Raw genomic sequence first — 20,657 nt, forward strand, 5'->3', positions numbered from 1 at the left:
CTGCTTCCAGCTCAAAACTATAAATATTTCCTTGACAACTTCCTTCCCCCTCAACTAATGCAAAAAGAGACTGTAGGGAGACAGAGTGAGTCATACAGCCTTCCTAGACCCATCCTAGGGGTTGAGTGTGCAGTGGGGGTGCCTCTTTGCCAAGTCTGCTGTAGATATAGCCGTAGTTTTCCTATGTAGGTAAATTATTATAAAACATTAGGAAATTGTGTATATTGCCCATACCTAACCATAAAAATATTTAATGCATGTGTTTTAAATTCAGCCAGAGTACCATCCGATTCCTGGCAGAGGTTTGAGGCCCAGGGATGACAGCAGAATCTGGATAAGAGATGCTTGAGAATAACCACAGAATTCAACTGTTAACACTCAGACTGTTTGGTTAAATTCTAGTTCTTTCTCCAGTAAATGATTGCTACATCCTCTTTCCAGCTCTGCCTTGACCTTTCTTTAATTATCACATTTTTTTAGCCCCGTTTCCATGCTAACAAAAGATTATTCAAAAACAATTGTAAGATGTACACTCTGATTAGTTTTCTCGTATCCAAGTGCCTTATTCATTACAGCTGAGGAGATAGAAATGTTAACAAACCTAATTAATCAGAAAGCAATTTAATTATTTTTTCCTCTACGGTAGTCCTTACGGTGAACTCTCTGGGTTTGCTCTGACTCCACTTTAAGGGGCTCAAGTGCCATCACTGGGTGGAGGGGTGGAATTGGCTCTGACGTTCCACTGATGGTTTCTTTTCCTCTGTCTACTCCTCAGGGGAAGGCAAAGCCAGGATACAGTGTGCTAAATGCCGTGTAGACCAGAACACTCCAGTCCCCAACAAGGAAACAAAAGAGGGAAAATGAGAACGAGGATGAAGTTTACATGTCACTGTCTGAGGGCTTCTACAGAACATGTTCAGTGTGAGAATTTCCAAAGCTGACAGATGCATTTAATGGAAGTAAAACTTACGATTCTTAAGGCTTGCTTCAATATAAAGTCGTTATTGGGAAACTGAGGGTATTTGTAATTATGTTCTAATATGCTGCAACACTGGATTATAACATAAGCATAATTACTACTGAAAATAAAGTTAAGAACAAAACATTCTTATTCTAAATTTAAATAACTCTTGGGAACCTAACTGGATTAAAATTGTTTGAACGATCTGATCAATACTCAGAAGAATCATCATAGCATGTACACAAAATAGAGAATAAAATTTTAATGGTATCAAAAACAGAACTTTTTGGCCAATTTAGTGCTTGCTGGAATAAAGTTGCAAAATGTTACTCAGTAACTGACTTAGCTTCTAAATCAAGCTAGAATTACACATACTCTGTATATTACTTGAGTATATACAAGTACATTCCATGATAACATGCAGAGACATGGAAGCAAGAGTACTGCAAAATCAAAGTCACCATCTCTATTGACGAAATGAGCCGAAAATAAAACTAGGTCCAATAATCCAGAATGTCTCTTTTTGTAAAGGGGGTTTTGGATGTTGTTCTTTTCAAGAATTCAAGTAACTTCCATGTGGTTAAATTTGATCTTTTTCCTCAATATGAAAAAAAAAGGGAAGGTGACATATTCCTATAGCCATGGGAATGTTTCTTTTTATGAGTGTCATACCACCCACAGCAACACATGCTCAAGTACCTTTGATGGGACAGTCATAGGAGACATGAGAACAGACCTACAAAATAAACAGGGTATGAAAATGACCTGAGTTCACAGGAATCTCTAAATTTGAAAGACACAGCTTCAGCTTTGCTAGGACCACATCAAAACCTTTTATAGCAAGGGTTTCTTAGTGAGTCACATATTTGGGCATGGAGCCTTGGGATCTTTTTAAGCACAAAAAATGAGTGCTTTATGTTGTGCAAATTCAATGAAAGGCCAAAACAGAGGACTGACAGTGCTGAGCAGAACCTACAACTAAGCCAAAGATTTTAGTATCTTACAAAGAAAGGAATGAGATGTGTGACTGACCCACTATGCTCCCAGTTTGACAGTGATCACGGGGAAGCTAAGATAAGCAAAGACAGCACCTTCAGTGGAACCTAGTGGAAGCCACTCGAAAGTGAGGGGTGGTTGTGGCAGAGATGGTTACTGACCCCCTCGAAGTAACTCCTTTGTGTGAGAACCCAGGAATGTGTATGACTAGGAGGGTAAAGTACTGGCTTCACAGTCATTTCTCCAAATTAAGAACTGCAACTTGCTTCTGTTATTACTGTGTGAAAAATAAGAGGTCACATGTGCATCATTAGGCAATGAACATCATCTAAAAGAATATGGCCTGTCTTCAATCTGAGTTCTTCTGACTTGCTCTGTAATCTAATTCAAGGCACTTTAAATGTTTTGGTGCCTTAGTGTATTAACAAGTAACATGAGAATAACATTTACTTACCTCAAGGAGTTACTACATACATTATTGAATCTTAAAGCACTTTGAGCTCCTCAGATGAAAAGCACTGTGGAAAAAAACTACAGCTAAGAAAACTCTTCCAACGCCTCAATCCTGAACTATTGCTATTGTGCCTCTGTCTCAATTGCGATTTCTTAAAACACAAATAAAATTTGTTAGTGGCACTCCACCCCCCTTTATATGGTAATTGTTTGGCACACAGATGCTAATATATTTTAAATAGTTGTCATACTCCCTACTCCAAAGAAGTTTACTAATTTTCCAGTAGTTAATTAAATGTACCTATTATGGGGTACTTCATGTCAAAGTTAGAAAACTTTAACTTTCTCTGAGGTTACATGACGTAATAAAAAAGTTCACTTTTTTCAAAATAATTGAACTAGTGTTATTTTGTGTGAAAGTACAAGCTTTTAATGAAAAAAATACTGAAATTATGCCACAGTGTCTATATATTCATCTGAAGAGTACAAAGATGGAGTTCTGAGAAAAAAGGGTCTTCACACTATAGAAAACAAATGTGGTTCTTAAATCACTCAAAAGAAACATTTAAAAAAATGTCATGTTCCATACATTGACATAAAGTGATTAGTCCGAGGTAATAAATTATAAATACAGTAGTTCAAATGTTGTTTCTTTTCTAGCATTAGTTTTTCTAAACAAGTTTAATTCAAGACATTTTAAATCTCTTATACTCAAGTTTCAAAGGAACTGTGGAAATGGAAGCTTTCATAAAAATCTAAAACAATGATACCACCTCGTGATCTTTACACGGAATACCCTGGACCTTCACCATTTTAGATTTAGAACATATTTTGGTTAACACGTTAGATTCAACCCATTAAGATGCCTTTATATTTGGGAGAAGTGAGACTGTGATTTACAACTTTGCAGTCCACCCAAACCATCCTTACTTCCAGGTCTTGCTTGATTCTCTGCAGGGGGCTCTGTCAGACTCATAATTAAAATGATGAAAATTGTAAATTACTTACTTTAGACTTAACATATGTTTTTTTTAAAAAAAAAATAAAGTGCTTTTAAATTCAAATATTTCTTGCCCTGAACAAAACTGAAACATACTTAAACCTGAAACGTCCATATCTTGACACACATATTTTAACAGAAAAAAAATCAGCTTTGGGCCATTAACGTCCTTCAAGAGTTCAGATTGGATCTAAATTGGGTTTTGCATTATCATCATGCTCGTGTTTGTACATGAAGGTTAAAAGAAAGAGGGCAACATCCAAGGACGACCAATAGGCAGTATGCGACGTGACGGCTGACCAGTAGCGGCTCTCCACAAGGCCTTCTCTGAGCTCGAAATCAATTCTGTGATCCAGTTCCACTAGAAAGGACAGAAGTCAAAGTGAATAGATATTACAATAAGACCAGTTCTATACAGACTTACTAGAGTTGAGAATAAAAATTTACCTAACAGAATTGATTACTAGTTTTTAAGAAGTGACTTCCCACTAATCTTACGGGAGAGAACACTCAAGAGGCTCAGCAGCTCAGAATTCTATTTGGTGAGTTTTCTCCTTCATGTGTTCAGGTCAATATGGAACAATGAAGCAGAGAAACAAAAATCTTGCTTGGTATCATAGCATATTTGTAGTAAAGAAACCGGGCTCAAACCCTGGCTTTCCCATTTAATCTTTGTGCCTAATCTGTAAAATAAGGAAAACAGCCTTCTCACAGAATCATGGGCCAGGCTTACAAGCAATAATGCCTGTAAGAATGCAGCAGGTCACTCCAGGCTCCTTCATTGGCAAGGCCCTAGCGGTCAGCTGTCTCAGTGGGGACATGTTGAAAGATAACATCTACTGCAGTCCTGGAATGTTTTCTTTCCCACTTAGCTGAATTTCTCAAAGGCAGCCATGACACAGCCTAGCCTCCATTCAGTCAGCAGGGCCTAACATGCACGTGGGACATAACACGTGCTCATTCAATGTCTGTTCAATAAAAGAATCCACTAGGTGGCTGGGAAAATTACACTGGAAGGAACAATGTTGATCCTTGAGAGGAAGGATTTCATTTTATAGCAATGCTGTCCTCAAACAATTCAGTGATTTCTATCAAGTCTTTCCTAAAACACAGAGAAAGTCCTCGAAATACCTGCTACATAAAAACCACCTTAAAAATCAAGGCTATAAGAAGACTGAGATCAGTTCATCTCATAAATCCTTAAAACACTTAGAAAAATGGCAATTTCATCTTCATGAACTCCTTTAAATTGTCAATGAGCCATACAGTATTTTGAAGGGTCTTAAAAACTTTTAAAAAGCACCCAAGCCACTACCATTCAGACACTAAGTCTGTTCTTTGCCCAGAGTGCCAGTGGATCTGAAAAGTAAAAACCAGCAAAAATTAAGGAGGTTGGAGAAAAAGTTGGGTTTTGCTTGTACACTGGGAATATGGTAATCACATGTAGGAAATCACATCGCTTTAGAAAATGATCTCATATAAATGTTTAGCTAATGCTTATTTTAAACATGTGTTTTGTGACAATACCATTTGGTGATTTAAAAATGCACTTAGAGTTATTTTTCTATTCAATTGTGCTTTTCTAACAAGGACTACCCATGGGTCTGACTATCCATTTTCAGATAAGGTTTACACTTAAACAGCATAAATATCAATTAGGTTACAAAACACTTGTAAAATATATTGACATAGGCTTTTTACAAAGTTTTTTTTTAACTGCTATTTTTCTCATTTAAATTATGGTAATCTAATCCATAATAAGTCACAAATAGTTGTAATCCACATGTGGAACTCTGGGATAGTAATGTCTTAATCTTTTACCCTCTGTATTCCACAGGACATGGGTGTTAATTTCATAGGTACATTCTGGTACCACAGACATGAAGACGAAAAGAGGGAACAAATTATCAAGCACGAAGAGGAGTCAAGTTGAAGTTAGTCATAGAGAAAAAAGGAGAAATAAGAGGAAAAACAGAAGAGATCAGAAACATATGCATTAATATTGGTGAAGCCACACCACACTATAATTTCTAAGAATTGACTTCCACATGCCACTGTAGAATATCTTCCTAATCCAACAGTCTCAGGTTGAGTTGCCGTTTTAAAGTCAAAGAAAGGGAGGTTTTTCCCTGTTATAACTAGTGTTATTTGGTTCCACTTTGATTTTGTCCCTGAAATGTATTAATGTGCTATTACTGTGCTACACTGCCTTTCAAGTACTATAAACTCAAATGATAAATTTATTGTCCCCTTATATTACATGTCCTTGCAATTCTTATTGCCTATAGCAACTTGTGTCATTAACTAGACTGGCCCTCTCTATCCCTTTGTAATTATCTGTAGGTTGTCCCTATCAACATGGGAATTAAGTAGCCAGTTTGTATCTGATGAACCTGTCTTATGTCTCTCATCTTCCTTTGAAGGTCTACCCCAGCCAGACTGCCACAGCAGCTGACATTACATTTGTGTTGGCTTTGCAGGTGGATGGATGGAAGCAGGTGGGCCTGTTTCATCTTCTCCCTTTATGCAGATCACGGAATCCCCAGGGAGTGAGATTATTACATGGAAGCACCATCCTATATGTGCTGTGAGATGTACTCGTGACCTACATGGAGTTGCCTTGGACCTACTTTCTCAGTATTACCATATCCAGAAAGGGTGGCATCATACAGGTTAGTAGTTTTTCCTAGTTTCTCTCACTAAGTTAGGGCAAAGAGAAAGGAGAATATAAAATCATCACTTTGTCCTTCTCTCTCTCTTGAGTGCCTAAGTGTTAATGTTCCTCCATCTACAAAATAAGAATGAGATTCCTGAACAGTTGAGAAGTAAAAATGAGAAAAAGACTGTTGGCTTTAAATTACTTTTAGAAGTTTGCTTATACTGTTTTAAAACATGGATTATTTTCCTTTTTGGGGGAGTCGTGCCTATGGGCACACTTCCCTATTTCCCAAAGCAAATGTCTGCAGTCCACACAGTGAAGGGAGAGCGTCCCCAGCACTGTGCTTTCAGCAGAGAATTCTCCTGTGCACAGGGCCTGTCAGCATGAATCTCATGTTAAAAAGTAACACACATGAATAGAAAGTAAGCATCTTAGTATTACCAGGTGTACTAACTGGAAACGTTTTTTTCTATTTAATGAAAGTCTCTTAACTTTCCTTCTGGAACTTTCAAAAAACTTAATAGTTATCTTATTTATAAATAATAATCATAGTCACAATTGCATAATTTTTGGCCCCAGGTATACTAAGAAAAACACTTAGAGTACTAGTAAAGGAAACTGGGTTTCCAAATGACTGGTGAAAGAGTCATTTGTAATTAGATTGTGCTCAGAGTTCTTGTTGATAAATTATGTCTTCTTATTTTTGTGCTGCCTTGGAAAGACTATACATTTTATGTGCTTAGGTATCTGACATCCAGGGAATATTTACATTTTGTGACTTATCATAGCTCCAAATACATTTAAGAATATTTGGTAACCATCTTTCATTTGAAAAAAAAAAAAAACAGAAAAAACAACTCCGTACTGAGTTTTATCATTGGTTGTCATTTCTGTCTCCCCCAAATTTCCCAATACTTGTCTACCCTGAAAGACACTCAGATACCTAACATTTGACAACAGTTGGGCTATTGGGGTAAATACAGGCTCTGTGGGTAACTGCTGGAGACGGCCACATTTGCCAGCCCTCTACAGTCTGGTTTGAGAAAGCTTCCCAATCACATTCGGAACTACCCCTTTCCACTCTTCCTAGGTTCTTCTCAAGAGAATGAACTTCTGGTTCTCTGCATACCCTGTGCTCCCCACCTCTGTTTTTGCTTTTGCTGTTTCTTCTCTCTGCAATGTCTCTTCATCTCTGCTTGTCCAAATCCTATTTCCACAAAGCCTTTTTTGATTTCTCCAGGTGAAAGCATTTTCTCATTCCTTAGAACTGACAGAGGCTCTTACCTGTGTCTGTTACGTGGCTCATCACATTCTAACATATATTATAATTATATTTGTAGTTACCTACATTTCCTACTAGAATATACGCCCTCTAGAAAACCATTTCCACATCAGCACTTTACATTTTTATGGGCAGCACTGAAGTGTTTTATCTTGGTATCTTTTCTAGTGACTACCTACTTGACTCCTGGTAAACATTTCATAAATAACTATTGAATGAGTAATAAGGGAAGGGAAAATAGAAGCCATACACATATTACCATCTGATCAGTGTGGTGTAGTTAAGATTAGTGGTCTAATTGCTTAGGTAGTTGGGATGGCTTTAAGATAGTGTAGGCCACTTGAATGCAGGACAAATATATGAGTAGATTAATTTTTCTTTTTTCAGCTAAATATGCAAAAAGCACAGATCAACTATTTCTTTATGGAAGTGACTAGTACATGAGCAGGGACCAGAGAGAGCACTTAAATTAGATCGTTTCTTGAGGGGAGCTCACAGAGTTAGATCAACATAAATGGCTGTTACGGAGCCAAAAAACAAAACAAAACAAAACAAAACAAACAAAACAACAGCTTGTTATGCTGAAACAGTGTTTTGGAATCTATATCAAGTAAGAATTTTTTTGAAAATAGAAAAAAATTGAAAAAATGCATGAAAATTAGCAATTATAAATACGGAAATTGTAAAATTAGATGTGGTTAAATTCAAGGAAAAACCTGTAACATAGTTGTTAAAGACAAAATCCAGTATTAAAAAAAAAAAAGGAAAGAGAGGAACTGCAGAAAAAGGAATGAGAAGTTAATGATAAAAGTTATTTTAAACTGCTAAGATTAAGCTTTTTACCAATGCATTTTGAATCTGCTGAAAATTAAGAGACTGAAAATATCTCTTGCATCCAATAATATTAATTTTTCAAAGTGTACCTATGCCACTAAAGAACATTAAATATTTGTGTTGAAACTAGATAGTAGCTATGGCATACCAACAGTGCTAGGGGTAGTGTCACTGACATGTGAAATAACTAGGAATGATTAAATTCTTTACACTATGAAATCCTTCTATATCTAAGTATATTACATAAAAAGAATAGTGAACCTCTTTGAAAGCTCTAGGGCAACAGAGAAGAAAGGAAACAGACTAATGCTTTTTCTCCCTCTCTAAAAGGCTTCTTCTTTGTAGAAGCATATAGGAGTATCACATAATTTAGTACGCTCAGTGTCTCAGCGGTAGTCAAGTTTCAGGATCACTACCATTTAAGATTAGAAAATAAAGGCAGAGAATATGTATAAAATAGTCTATAATGGTAACATTCAAGCTGATCTCATAGAAGAACTGCTTCAATTTTTCAATGAGCAGAAGAAATCTAGGTAGATCATTTTTGTAGTGTTCTGAATGCTATTCCTGACATATACCATACCGAGGGTATTATCTTTATTCTGCATTACATTTTCCGGAAAAAGAAGTTGTGGGAGATTAAAGAATGATCCTTGAAGTCTGAAATCTGTGAAAAAAAAAAACACAAGATGCTGTAAAATACTGGCTGACGGTTACAAATGGCCTTCAATGATGCAGCAGCCAGAAGTTAGAACGATACTCCCATGTAAGCTGATTAAACCCTGCATACATAAAAAAGTACACACTTTGGTTCTTGTGAAGAGCTCCTTCATGGAAAAGGCAATCATAATTAACTTTCAAATATAATGTCATCATCTGTTAACACCCAGATATCCTCCCAATATATAGTTCACTGAAGTTCTAACCTAGAAGCATACCAGTGCTAAAAGAAACAGATCTTTTCTTTCCATATGTTACAAATGCAGGATAGCACAAGAAATGAAACAGTAAAACCACTGGAAATAAGCCTATAGTTTTCAAAAGAAATGAAGAACAGCTATGTAAGATGCTTCAACTTGATGTTAATAAAGTGGTTTCAACTGACAACACTAACTCTTCAAAGACTGATCATGAATTCATAGTCCGTGTCCATCCTACCCTCAAAAAGCAAGAGAATCAAAGTCGTAGGTTCAGAATAAAGGTTACTGAGAAGAACTGAGGCAATCAAAGTGAGCAGAAAATAAGGAAGGAAGCCAGAATCACCTAATCACAGTGACTAAATTCCAGAAAGAAGATTTAAGGAAAAAAGGTTTTATGATTTACAAGATACACCAAAAGAGCAATTATGAGTTTAAAAATTTGTCTAAATCAAGATTACATAGAGGAGTATATTACCAAAGCAAGTCCAAGAATTAGTAAGGCAATCTTGGAGATTTGATTTAAAAGTCATAATTCTACTGTAGTAAGTAGTCTAATTTTAAAAGTTGGACTTTTAAAATCTGTATCTAAAGGTGAATATATCTAAATAAGAAATCATGATTAGCTCATAGTTAGCTGAGTCTACAGTTGGCAAGGAATTTACCATTAAGACCGACAAAGAATTTATATGCAAGAATGACAGAAAAAGTATTTTGTTAAGGTATCGAGATATAATAATGTAATACAGGGAAGCATTTCTACTCATTTGCCTTGAAAGAAGAAACAGGTTTCTTTACTATCATTTTGAAATTCCTATGTTAAATAGTAAGAAAACTAAAGGTCAGTTTTCTCCCCTCAGATCCTAGAGACTTCTCTGTATGACTTCCCTGGGGCTCAAATTCTCCCCTGCTCCTTCTCTTCCCTCATTCACACTAATGTTCACTAGTATCACTGTTGTGCACTAACATTACAAGGAATTGTGACTTTTTACCTGGACTCTTATAAAATTCTTCGAAATTATTTTTCCTCAGAAGTTTAGAGTAGTTTTCTTTTGATATCTGCATGTTATACAGAATTTTGTATTTTTACAATGTCATGTCTGATATTAAGCAGAAGTGAGAGTTTTAGGTCAGCAATAGTACAGAACTCTCATGAGAGAACTATGAATTTTGTACAAACATCAAAATCTAAAATGAATTCTCTAGGCAGTGTTTAAAAGACCTGCAATTATAAAATTTTCAGTACTCAGAGTCTGACACAGACAGCATTAGGTAAAAAAAAAATGCTATTGGCCTAAATAGTAACGTCCAGTTCAGGAATGGCCAGGATAATTCACCCTGGAGTGGGGCTGACTATAGACAGAGCCAGCCTCCAGGACTGCCACACTTGAACTTCCATTTTAAGTAAGTTTTATGAATGGCAATGAATGCTGGTCTTTTTAAAATTCAGAGTAGCAGATACAATAAGAAAACAAGGCTCTAAGTATCTGAAATGAAATGTGCAAACATTTTTAGAGGAAGAAGGTAAACTTTTCTTCTTGTAATAGTTATAGAAAAGTAGCAAGTTTCAGAATCTACATTTCCTTATGTAAGTCAACGGAAAACTAGGTCTTAGTAGTCTTCTACTGGACACTTAAAAATAAGGTTCAAGTTTAGATCCCTGGAAGTAAACATATACTATGTGTAATTAGTGTTTCACAACTATTCAAGATTTTAGACCTTATAAATCCACTGGAAAAAATTAAATAAAGCTCCATTCTAATGCTAAGTGAGAATGAATTATCCATTCATTCACGCATTTCTTGAATGTCTACTTTACCCCATATAGTTGGGATAGGATTGGAAGCCATACAGTGGATTCAATACAATGAAAGCTTTGAAGGTTTTATAATTAGGTTAAATGAAGGGAGCCCTGGGATTAGCAGCAGGATGGTTTTGGCACAGCAGTTTTAAAAAAGTATCAAGAGTAGATACAGCATAGGTTTGAAGTGATTACATGAAGTTTTAAGGCTGAGAAGACCATGTTTAAAAAAAAAACAACAATTTTATAAAAATGAGGGATTTGTCTTACGCTTGACGTCTAAGACTTCTGTGCCACAGGACCCTGATTATTAATGTTCTTAACTTAATTCATCAAAGCAGAGAGTAAAACTGCATTTACCTGGGGATTATTCTTAAAAATGTAAGTAGAGAAATCATTTTTTCTTTAAAAGCTAATCATGCTTTAGATTATAGAGTTGACAGCTAGTGTTAATATCTTAATCCTCTCTGTCCTCCTGAAGCTTTAAAAAGATACCAGATAAAGCTGCAGAGAACAGTGTGAACTAACATGCAGAGTCAAGAAAGCCAGAACTGCTATGTGGGAGGGTCTGCGTTGCCACAGTGGTCGTAGGAGGTGAGGCAATCGGCTTCTTCTCGTCTTCTATAGTGTCTCTTGAAATCTCAGATGGCTGTGATGCAGATGACCGTCCAAATCTTGAGAACAACATTCCTCCAAGTCCCTTTCCAATGCTCGCAGCCCCTGCATTTCACAAAACAGGGCAATCATTCTGCTGAATTACACCACATACCAAGCTAAAGAGCACCACCCATAATTACAGCCAGTTGCAGAGGGACCAAGCCCTAGTTATGTTTTTCCAAGGTGGAAACATAAGTAAGTTACAATTTATATTGTAGGTTTCTAAATAAAAATGGTGTTGAATAGGACAAAAATTGCACAAACTCTAAGAAAAGCTTACAAAGGAATAAAGACTATTAAAGTGATCATTGTTTATTAAAGTACTTCATAAGATTAAAAATGTTAATGAAAGAACCATGTCATTCATATGTGCATAAATTTACTATCGATATGCTTACTACTAAAGTTAAGTGGGTATGTTATAAAAAGCAATGAATAAATCTGCATGGCGAGGTCGTTATCAATGAGTGCAGCAGATAAAGCCTATTTATGGCGCCATCTTGTGGCATTTTGTATTAAGGCAACTCATAACCAAAAGCAATAGACAAGTTAAAATGGCACACAATTGAGCTCCAATGCTACACCAAACATTGTGGCTGGTACCGCAGATCATTCAAAGAGAAATTAAATACCCTTGTTGCCCTCAGGAAGGACAGGTTGACAGACTTTTAGGACATGGATCAGAGAACTGGTTGGCAGGGGTACCCTTAGCACTCAAGTACTCCCTCATTTCATGGATGAGGAAGCAGAGCATTAAAAACTATGTGACTTTCTGAGATCTCATAGTAAGTGATGTGCTCAAGATTTAAAATGAGGGACTTGATTTCCCAGCCTTTTCTTGTGCATCCAGCTATCTCATATTCTTTAACTACAGGATTTGATCTAATACTTCAGGGATTTGGCCCTCAAATTTGAACAGTGAGAGAGGGTAGTTAATTCTAAACATGAATATTAACTGTTGAATGTTTTGATAATACAGAGAGTATTTCCAAGTACCAAAAATCTAATGTCTATATAAAAGTGCTTAAATTCATTGATAAGGCATACTGAAGAGAAATTACCTAATATACTTGCTTTGCCTATGTTTGTTATAGATTCCCCATAGTGTCGGCGGGACAGGACTGGCGAAGTCACAGGGCTTGGTATTGTTGAAATGCCTTCATTCTCTGTAACTGAGGTAGGGTCTTTTGCTGGGTGAAGATAGTTTGGCTTCATGGACTCATAAGGTAGAGGATTGGAAGTATTATACCAGTGGATCTGCACAGGTGAAATGTTGCTGTAGTGTTTCAGTATTAACGGTTCTAGTCTATAAGCCTTGATTAAAAAAAAAACACACACAACATTAAGGTACAATGCTTGGATTTTAGTAAGCTGTTTATTCTTATTCTATTGTATGCTCAGCAGACCTTAGGTAATATTTTAAAAACCTGATATTCCTAACATGTATTTCTAGTTCTTCACAGTTAATAATATGTAGTTTGTCTAATTATGTATCCTGAATGATCAGACTATAAAACACAATTAAGAGTTAGTTTAGGCTAACAGTGCCCATTAATTAGTCTTTCAGAGAAACGGATTCATTTTTATTATGTTCTGGTATCATCTAACAATTAGATTTATGTTAGTCTCACAAGCAAAATTGAAGCAGTAAATGGTAAACTAGAACACAGCAAGTAAGGTCAATTTTTAATACCTAAGTTCTTAGTAAACCCTATTTTCAAACAGATTAATATAGTAACACATAAAGTGGATGGTGATATAAGACCATCCGCCTAATGTGAAATAAGGATGATATTGCAGAAAAAGTAATGGACGCGGCATCAGAATTCCCCGAGTTTATATTCTGGCCTCTGTAACTTATTAATTATATGACACTCACCAAGTCACAAGGTCTCAGAGCCTCAGTTTCCTGAGCTGTAGAAAGGAGATTACACTTCCTACTACCTTACAAGGCTGTTGGAAAGAAGAGATAACTTGGGAAAAACTTCCTAGCACAGTTCTGACATGAGCTATTAAAAAAAAAAATCACAGAAAAACTATAAAACGAGTAATAAAAAATTTGTAACAATGAGTTCAGAACCCTCCTATTTACAATACAGTTGACCCTTGAACAACACAGGTTTGAACTGTGCAGATCCACTTATATGTGGAGTTTTTCCCCAAGAATACATATTACGGTACTACACAATCTGCAGTTGGTTGAATCTGCAGATGTGGAATCGTGCGTACAGAGGGCTGACTGTAAAATTATACCCTGATTCTTGACTGTGCAGAAGGTTAGCACCCCAACCCTTGAGTTGTTCAAGGGTCAACTGTATAACAAAGTTTAAGATTATACAAAGTATACTGAAAGCTCAGAGTTCACCTACAAACTCAAGTTCACGTTTAATTTATAAGAAAGTGAGTAAAATGAATGCACATAATGAAATACTGAAAGTCTAGCTGGGTGTTTATACATGTTTTACTTAGTCCTAACAAACTTATGAGGTAAAACAGTATCATTTGCATTATATAGATAAGAAATAGTCTCAGACGTGACTTGGCCAAGACTGTGCAGTCTGTCTTTGAATCTAATACTAGATTCCAGTTCAGTGAAATTTATTTCTTAAATATAGCAGTTTTGATTCTTTAACATATGGGAAATTTTCTAAAATTCTAGTGTTTAGTCAATGCCATATTTATTTGGGACTAGCTAAAAATCTTTTAGAAGACTTTACACAATTATATAAAGCTATTTTTCAGAGAATAAATGTTATTTAAAATCTCTTGTTTTAAATTTAGTTATAGCTAGACTTGTCCCCAAAAGGATTTAAGGAAGTGTTTTTTTCTCATCTAAAAACCTTACTTGGATATTTGTGGTCTGATCAACATGGTGGAGTAGCAGGACCACAAGCTTGCCTCTCCTTACCACTACAACAAAACCACAACTGACTGCTAATCAACCGTTGGAAAAAAAAGACTGGAACCTATCAAAAAAGATCCTCTTCAATTGGAAACATAAAGAGGGAACCTCAGCGGGAACCAAGCAGGCATACTTGCGATATAATCAAGCCCTCTGTCCCCGGGGCGACCCACAAGCTGAAGAATTAAGTCACAGAAGCCCTCCCACAGGAGTGAGAGTTCTGAGACCCACGTCACGCTCCCCAGACCACGGTTCCTGAATTGGGAGAAGGAGACTCCAGGACATCTGAACACCACTGGAGCTTAACTCCAGGAGCCCCAGAGGACTAGGGGAGACTTTACTCTCTTGGGAAGCACACACAGAATTTCACATGTGCCAGGTAAAAGGGCAGAGGCAGTGACTTAATAAGAACCAGGGCCACACCTGCCTGGTGGTTTTGGATGGTCTCCTGGGGAGGTAGGGGGTGGCTGTGGCTCACCTTAGGGACATAAGAGCTGGTGGTAGACATTTGACATTCAGGGAGTGTTCATCTACATGAGATTTCCTGGAGGCTGACATCTTGCTTCAGTCATTAGCACCAAGACCTAGCCCCAACAGCCTGTAGTCTTGAGTGCTGGAAGCCTCAGGCCAAACAACATAATGGGTGGAAAAGCAGCCCCACCCATCCCCATACTTCCTAAGCCCTCAACTGCCTCTGGACATGCCCCTAGACATGGCCTTCCCAGCAGAGGGCCAGGACCAAGCTCCACCCAGCAGTGGGCAGGCACTGACTCCTCCTGCCCAATCAAAAAATGGGCAGAAGACTTAAATAGACATTTCTCCAAAGAAGACATCCAGTGGTCAACAAGCACAGGAAAAGATACTCAACATCACTAATTGTTAGAGAAATGCAAATCAAAACTACAATGAGCTGTCACCTCACACTAGTCAGAATGGCCATTAAAAAGTCCACAAATGATAAATGCTGGAGAGGATGTGGAGAAAAAGGAACCCTCCTACACTGTTGGTGGGGATGTAAATTGGTGCAGCCACTATGAAGGACAGCACGCAGATTTCTTAAAAAACTGAAACTAGACTTACTCTATGATCCAGCAATCCCACTCATGGGCAGATATCCAGAAGGAATTCTAATTCGAAAAAGATACTCGCACCCCAATGTTCATAGTAGCACTATGTCCAAATGTCCATTGACAGCTGACTGGATAAAGATGTGTGGTGTATATGTACAATGGAATACTACTCAGCCATAAAAAGGAATAAAATAATGCCACATGCAGCAACATGGATGGACCTGGAGATTGTTATTCTAAGTGAAGTAAGCCAGAAAGTGAAGGAGAAATACCATATGAGATCACTTATATGTGGAATATAAATAAAAGGACACAAATGAACTTATTTATAAAACAGAAACAGACTCACAGAGAACAAACTTATGGTTACCACGAAGTAAAGAGGGTGGGACAGGATAAACTGGGAATTCTAAATCTGCCTCTCTTGAGGAGTGATGGAAATGTTGTGGTGATCTTGATTGTGGTGGTGGTTTCACTGGTGTATATATCTATCAAAATTCATCAAAGTGTACATCTGAAATATGTGTAATTCACTGTACAGGAATCATACCACAATAAAGGTATTAAAAAAAAAACACTTTGTTTGGCATTAAATTGTTTACCTGGATGCAAGATCCTTAGTGTTTACATTAAAATTTTTATTTACAGTACAAACATAATAGAGAATGTAAAAATCCAAAATGTTATAATTCCACCAGGTTAAAATAAATTCTTATACTTTTTCATGTTTAATACATAGTATTTAAATATTTTCATTTCTAAGAGGATCTATCAAACACATCTCAATGTTTCAGCATGCTTTAGAGAAAAAATACTTAAAATGGATTTTTAAAAATTTATGGTTGCTCTATTATTGGTATTACAACTGGTTAAGGTTTGGAAGTCCAGAAGACTCCTGTCTCTTGTATTAACTGTCCAGAGATAGTATTTTTACATTATGCTTTTATCTTACAAGTACAATATAAACAGAACATCTTTAAGGTATTTTACTACCTGGGCCTTAAGTTAACCAAAACACAAATATTTCAAAAATATAACAGATAAAGGCATACCTCAGAGATATTGCAGGTTTGGTTCCAGATCACTGCAATAAAGTGAATCACACTAATTTTTTGCTTCCCAATGCATATAAAAGTCATGTTTATACTATACTTAAGTCTATTAAATGTGTCAGAGCATTACGTCTAAAAACACCAACACATACCTTAATTAAAAAATACTGATGCTGAAAAAATGGCACCAACAAACTTACCCAATGCAGGGTTGCCACAAACCTTCAGTTTGTTTAAAAAAAAAAAAAAGCAGTATCTGCAAAGAGCAATAAAATGAGGTATGTCTGTAAATGAACCCTTTCTCATAAATTCAGCAGTACCTTGCAAGATTTCTTATAGATTCTCTTAGGGACAATTTAATATTGAGAGGAAAATGTCCATAATTGGAACTCACCACCGGATCTGTTGGATGAAAAATGTTTAGTAATCGGTTACAGATCTCTCTAGGCAAAATATGGTCTTGACTTCCAGTGTTTCCTGGGCGGATGCCACGCAATGCCAAAAAAACTGCTAGTGGGGATCCCATACAGAAGAAATTTTCAACCTAAAATGACAAAGTCATCCTAAATTTTAAAAACGACAAAAGGTTTTTCACAGAAGCTGGGCATAACATAATATATGATAAAATACAAATAATTAAATTATCTTCAAATATATATATTTTTGAATGAGCTTTGTCTAGATGGTATCTGCATTATTTGTTAACTCTATAACAACCATGAATTATTTTAAGCGATCTATCCAGAAGCAACTTCAGTATCTTTAAATCTAAGAGAAAATGACGAATGAGAATAAGGAGAAGGAAGATTTATCAAGCTATCCTGTTTTTGTAAAGTCATAATTTATTAGGTGCTCCAAAACATATAAAGACAATAGGGCTGAGCTTTTGCACTTGGAGTTTACAATCCTGTTGGGGAGGCAGAGTAAAATAAATGCGTAATAGAGGGAAAACGTGCTGTATTAGAGTAGAGAAAGGAGTAACTCATCCCAACTTTGTGGGCCTTACAAAGGAGGAAGCATCTCCACTGGCCATAACAGATGAAAAGGATTTCCAAAGTTGGGGTTGGGATATACTAGGGCTGGAAAGAAAAATATGGAATATTGATAGAACCACATGAAGTAAAGCAGAGGCAGGAAAGAATCTGGCTTAATTCAGAGAATAGTCTCATGTGGTTGAAAAATTGGGTGTGGGGAAAATGTTATTTGGAATGAGTGTGTACAGAACACTGACTGACTAAGAAAGTTGGATTTTATAGCTAGTGAAAGAGAATAGGATTTGACCCATGTTTTAGGAGGTTAGTAAATCTGGTAGTAGCTTGTAAATGAATTGGAAAATTAAGAGGCTGGTGACTTGGAGACAAGGTAGAAAACTAATGAAAGAGTTTAGGTAAAAGATAATCTGAGCCCAGAAGGACAAACTATTCCATTCAGAAATGGAAATGTGAGAGGATAGAGTGGAATCAACATGAATGCATGGAGATGGGAAAAGAAGGCGCCAGAGGCAATTCACAAGACTTGGGTCTGGCTTACTGGAAAGATACTGGTTCCATTAATTGTAACAGGAAATTTTAAGTAAATAATGTTTTTGTTCATAATTAGTTTGAGGTATCTGTAACATACCTAACAGGTAACAGAAGTTAGGATAAGAGATGTAGAATTGAATATATCATATCCAAGGCTGTGTCATCATCATATAAGTGATGTATAAAATCAAAAGAATGGGTGAGATAGCTTAGGAAGTACACAGAATAAAATGGCTTTAGATAGAACTATGAGGAATGTCCACACTTGATTAGCAGGTAAAGGAGGTAAAGCTATAAAAGAGAGGTTGAAAGGAGAAAGAGAACTGGGATAATGCAGCACCATGGAAGTCTAGGGAGGAGAGGGCTTCAAGAAAAATAAGGTGGTCAGAAGCACTGGATTATACAGAACATGACAGCTTCCTCTCCTAAATCCACCCTACCTCTCTTGTGTGTCCCATATCTTGATGCAAGTCATCCCAATTCATCCCTCCCTCTTATCCCCAATATCTAAGAAATCATCCCAAAAGATTCTAACATTTCATTTCATCACCTCTCATCTGGACTATGCTGTTAACAGTGTCCCTACCTTCAATTTTATACACCTTTAATCTTTAATCTCTTCACCACACTTCTGGGGTGATTATTCTTTTCTTTCGTCAAATGAAAAAATAAATATAAATGAACATGTATTCTGAAATGGTACCTTTACATTAAAGAAAGCTTGAGAAAGTGTTTTTTTTTTTTAAAGGACTGGGGAACTTAAACATGTTTGAAGGTTGAAGAAATCTAACTTGTGTTAAGATAAATTAAAAATAAAAGAAAAATCATTCGGACTACTAGTGACAGGGCTGAAATGCACACACTTACACATGTACACCCTAGTAAAATGCTTTATGCGTTGGTCAAGCACTTCATAAATATCTGTTAAATTCATAGAACAACTTTTCTTTGTTTATGATTAGTTTGCCATTTAACACAGAAAGGAATTATTCTTTCTCAGATAAGAGTAATGACTGCTTTAGTGTTAATCTACATCCATCAAAGAATTTTAAAGGTGAGGAAGAACTTCAGGCGTTTAGTCTAACCTCCTTGTCCAGAGATGAGTAAACACATGAATGCAGAGATTTGCCTAATGTTATATAACTAGTTAGTGGCAAAGCCTCATGATCAGAACCAAAGTTTCCCAGTTTCCAGACCAATGTTTGTCAATATTTTTTGCCTTTTTAAAAATTTTAATGACCTAACACTTTCATTCTCAAAATAAATCCATCTGCCAGATAATACACATACAAACACTTCTGTTTCTTTTTTAACTCTGGAGTCTTAAGTATTAATTTGCCAATTCATCCTATATTCCTTTTTAAATTTCGGATTTCCATATTTTTTTCTCTATGAGTAATTAAATAATTAAAAATTCATATTATTAGACTCCTGACTATGTGTTAGAAGGACAGACAGTTATGGAGAGCACAAATTCTAGTAATGTGATACTGAATTTTGAGATTCTAATCTACTTTGTGGATCATACTCAATTCTTCAGTACAAAACCCAGGATATGAAAGAGGAGAGTTTACTCTACCAGATCAATTCTACATATTTAACACTGAGTATATATAATAATAGTAGTAGAGATAGAACTCAAATTCCAGGAGGGGATGACTCCAAAGACTCCAATTCTCTTACGACTTTTAAATTTATCTTATATGACTTTTAAATGTGTAAGTTAAAAAAACCTTTATAAGTCATAGAGATAGATTCAGTAAGAAAATTCTTCTTGCTTAAAACAATTTCTGCATCTTTCCATTACCTAACCCGTATTTAAGTTCCTATGATAAATGAAATGGGTATCAAGAAGAGATAATACAGCATACTAGACCCGTGCGTACATTCAACTGGAAATGAGTATTAGGAAACTTAAGTCACGCTCCATTTAACACTGCAAACAGACTGTTATTTAGCTATAGGCTGTGTCCTTCCCAATAGTTAGGTCAATGTCAATGTCTCCCTGCCACTTTTTATTCTTCTGAACCATTGCTTTTGACAGCTCTATTCCGATGCTCAAAAACCCTGGAAAGCTTTCCACTGCATTTATCAAATGTAAGTTCCCCCTTTTGTTTTTAAGCTCTTCCTGCTTCCCCACAGCCCCCATGCCGAGTCCTGTATATTCTAGCCAGACTGGTTTGCTCACCTTGGTCCAAACTAACTGGTGTACCCTCTGCTTTTGCTTTTGTCGTACATTACTGACTGACCGCAATGTCAGCTTTCCATCCCTGGAATCATCACTGATAGAATTCCACTTATTTTTCTTACCATATACAACTAGTTGGCCAGTAAAGTTTGTTAATTCTAAATACTAAATATTTCCAAGATCTGTCTCTATGTTTCTTGTCTCACTATTTGAGATTATTTGATATTTCTTGGGGGTACTATGAAGTTGTATCCCTCCACAACGAATAACACTGCGTTACGCATTTTGAGAGCTAGGAAACCATCACGTCCATTCTTTTCATACTGCATGTATTCAGAAAGAACCTTCATTTGAAAGAATAA

At 36.3% G+C, this 20,657-nt stretch overlaps 1 protein-coding gene across 4 annotated transcripts in view; it reads right to left on the reverse strand.

The window, feature by feature from the left end:
- Nucleotides 1-1,208: 1,208 nt before the first annotated feature.
- The window catches only part of DDHD1 (DDHD domain containing 1), a 70,628-nt gene continuing 51,179 nt past the window's right edge, over nt 1,209-20,657 (reverse strand). For 2 of the 4 annotated variants that reach the window (XM_072963077.1, XM_072963075.1), the window contains 5 exons: nt 16,979-17,128; nt 12,622-12,874; nt 11,432-11,623; nt 8,769-8,852; nt 1,209-3,771 (listed from right to left, as the gene is read on the reverse strand). In XM_072963077.1, the coding sequence (XP_072819178.1) occupies nt 3,590-3,771; nt 8,769-8,852; nt 11,432-11,623; nt 12,622-12,874; nt 16,979-17,128 (861 nt within the window). In that variant the 3' untranslated portion in view covers nt 1,209-3,589. The remainder of the gene's footprint in view (nt 3,772-8,768; nt 8,853-11,431; nt 11,624-12,621; nt 12,875-16,978; nt 17,129-20,657) is intronic. The other 2 variants (XM_072963078.1, XM_072963076.1) reach the window with 1 other exon arrangement.

This window comes from Vicugna pacos, chromosome 6 (genome assembly GCF_048564905.1).
Source record: "Vicugna pacos chromosome 6, VicPac4, whole genome shotgun sequence".
NCBI lineage: Eukaryota > Metazoa > Chordata > Mammalia > Artiodactyla > Camelidae > Vicugna > Vicugna pacos.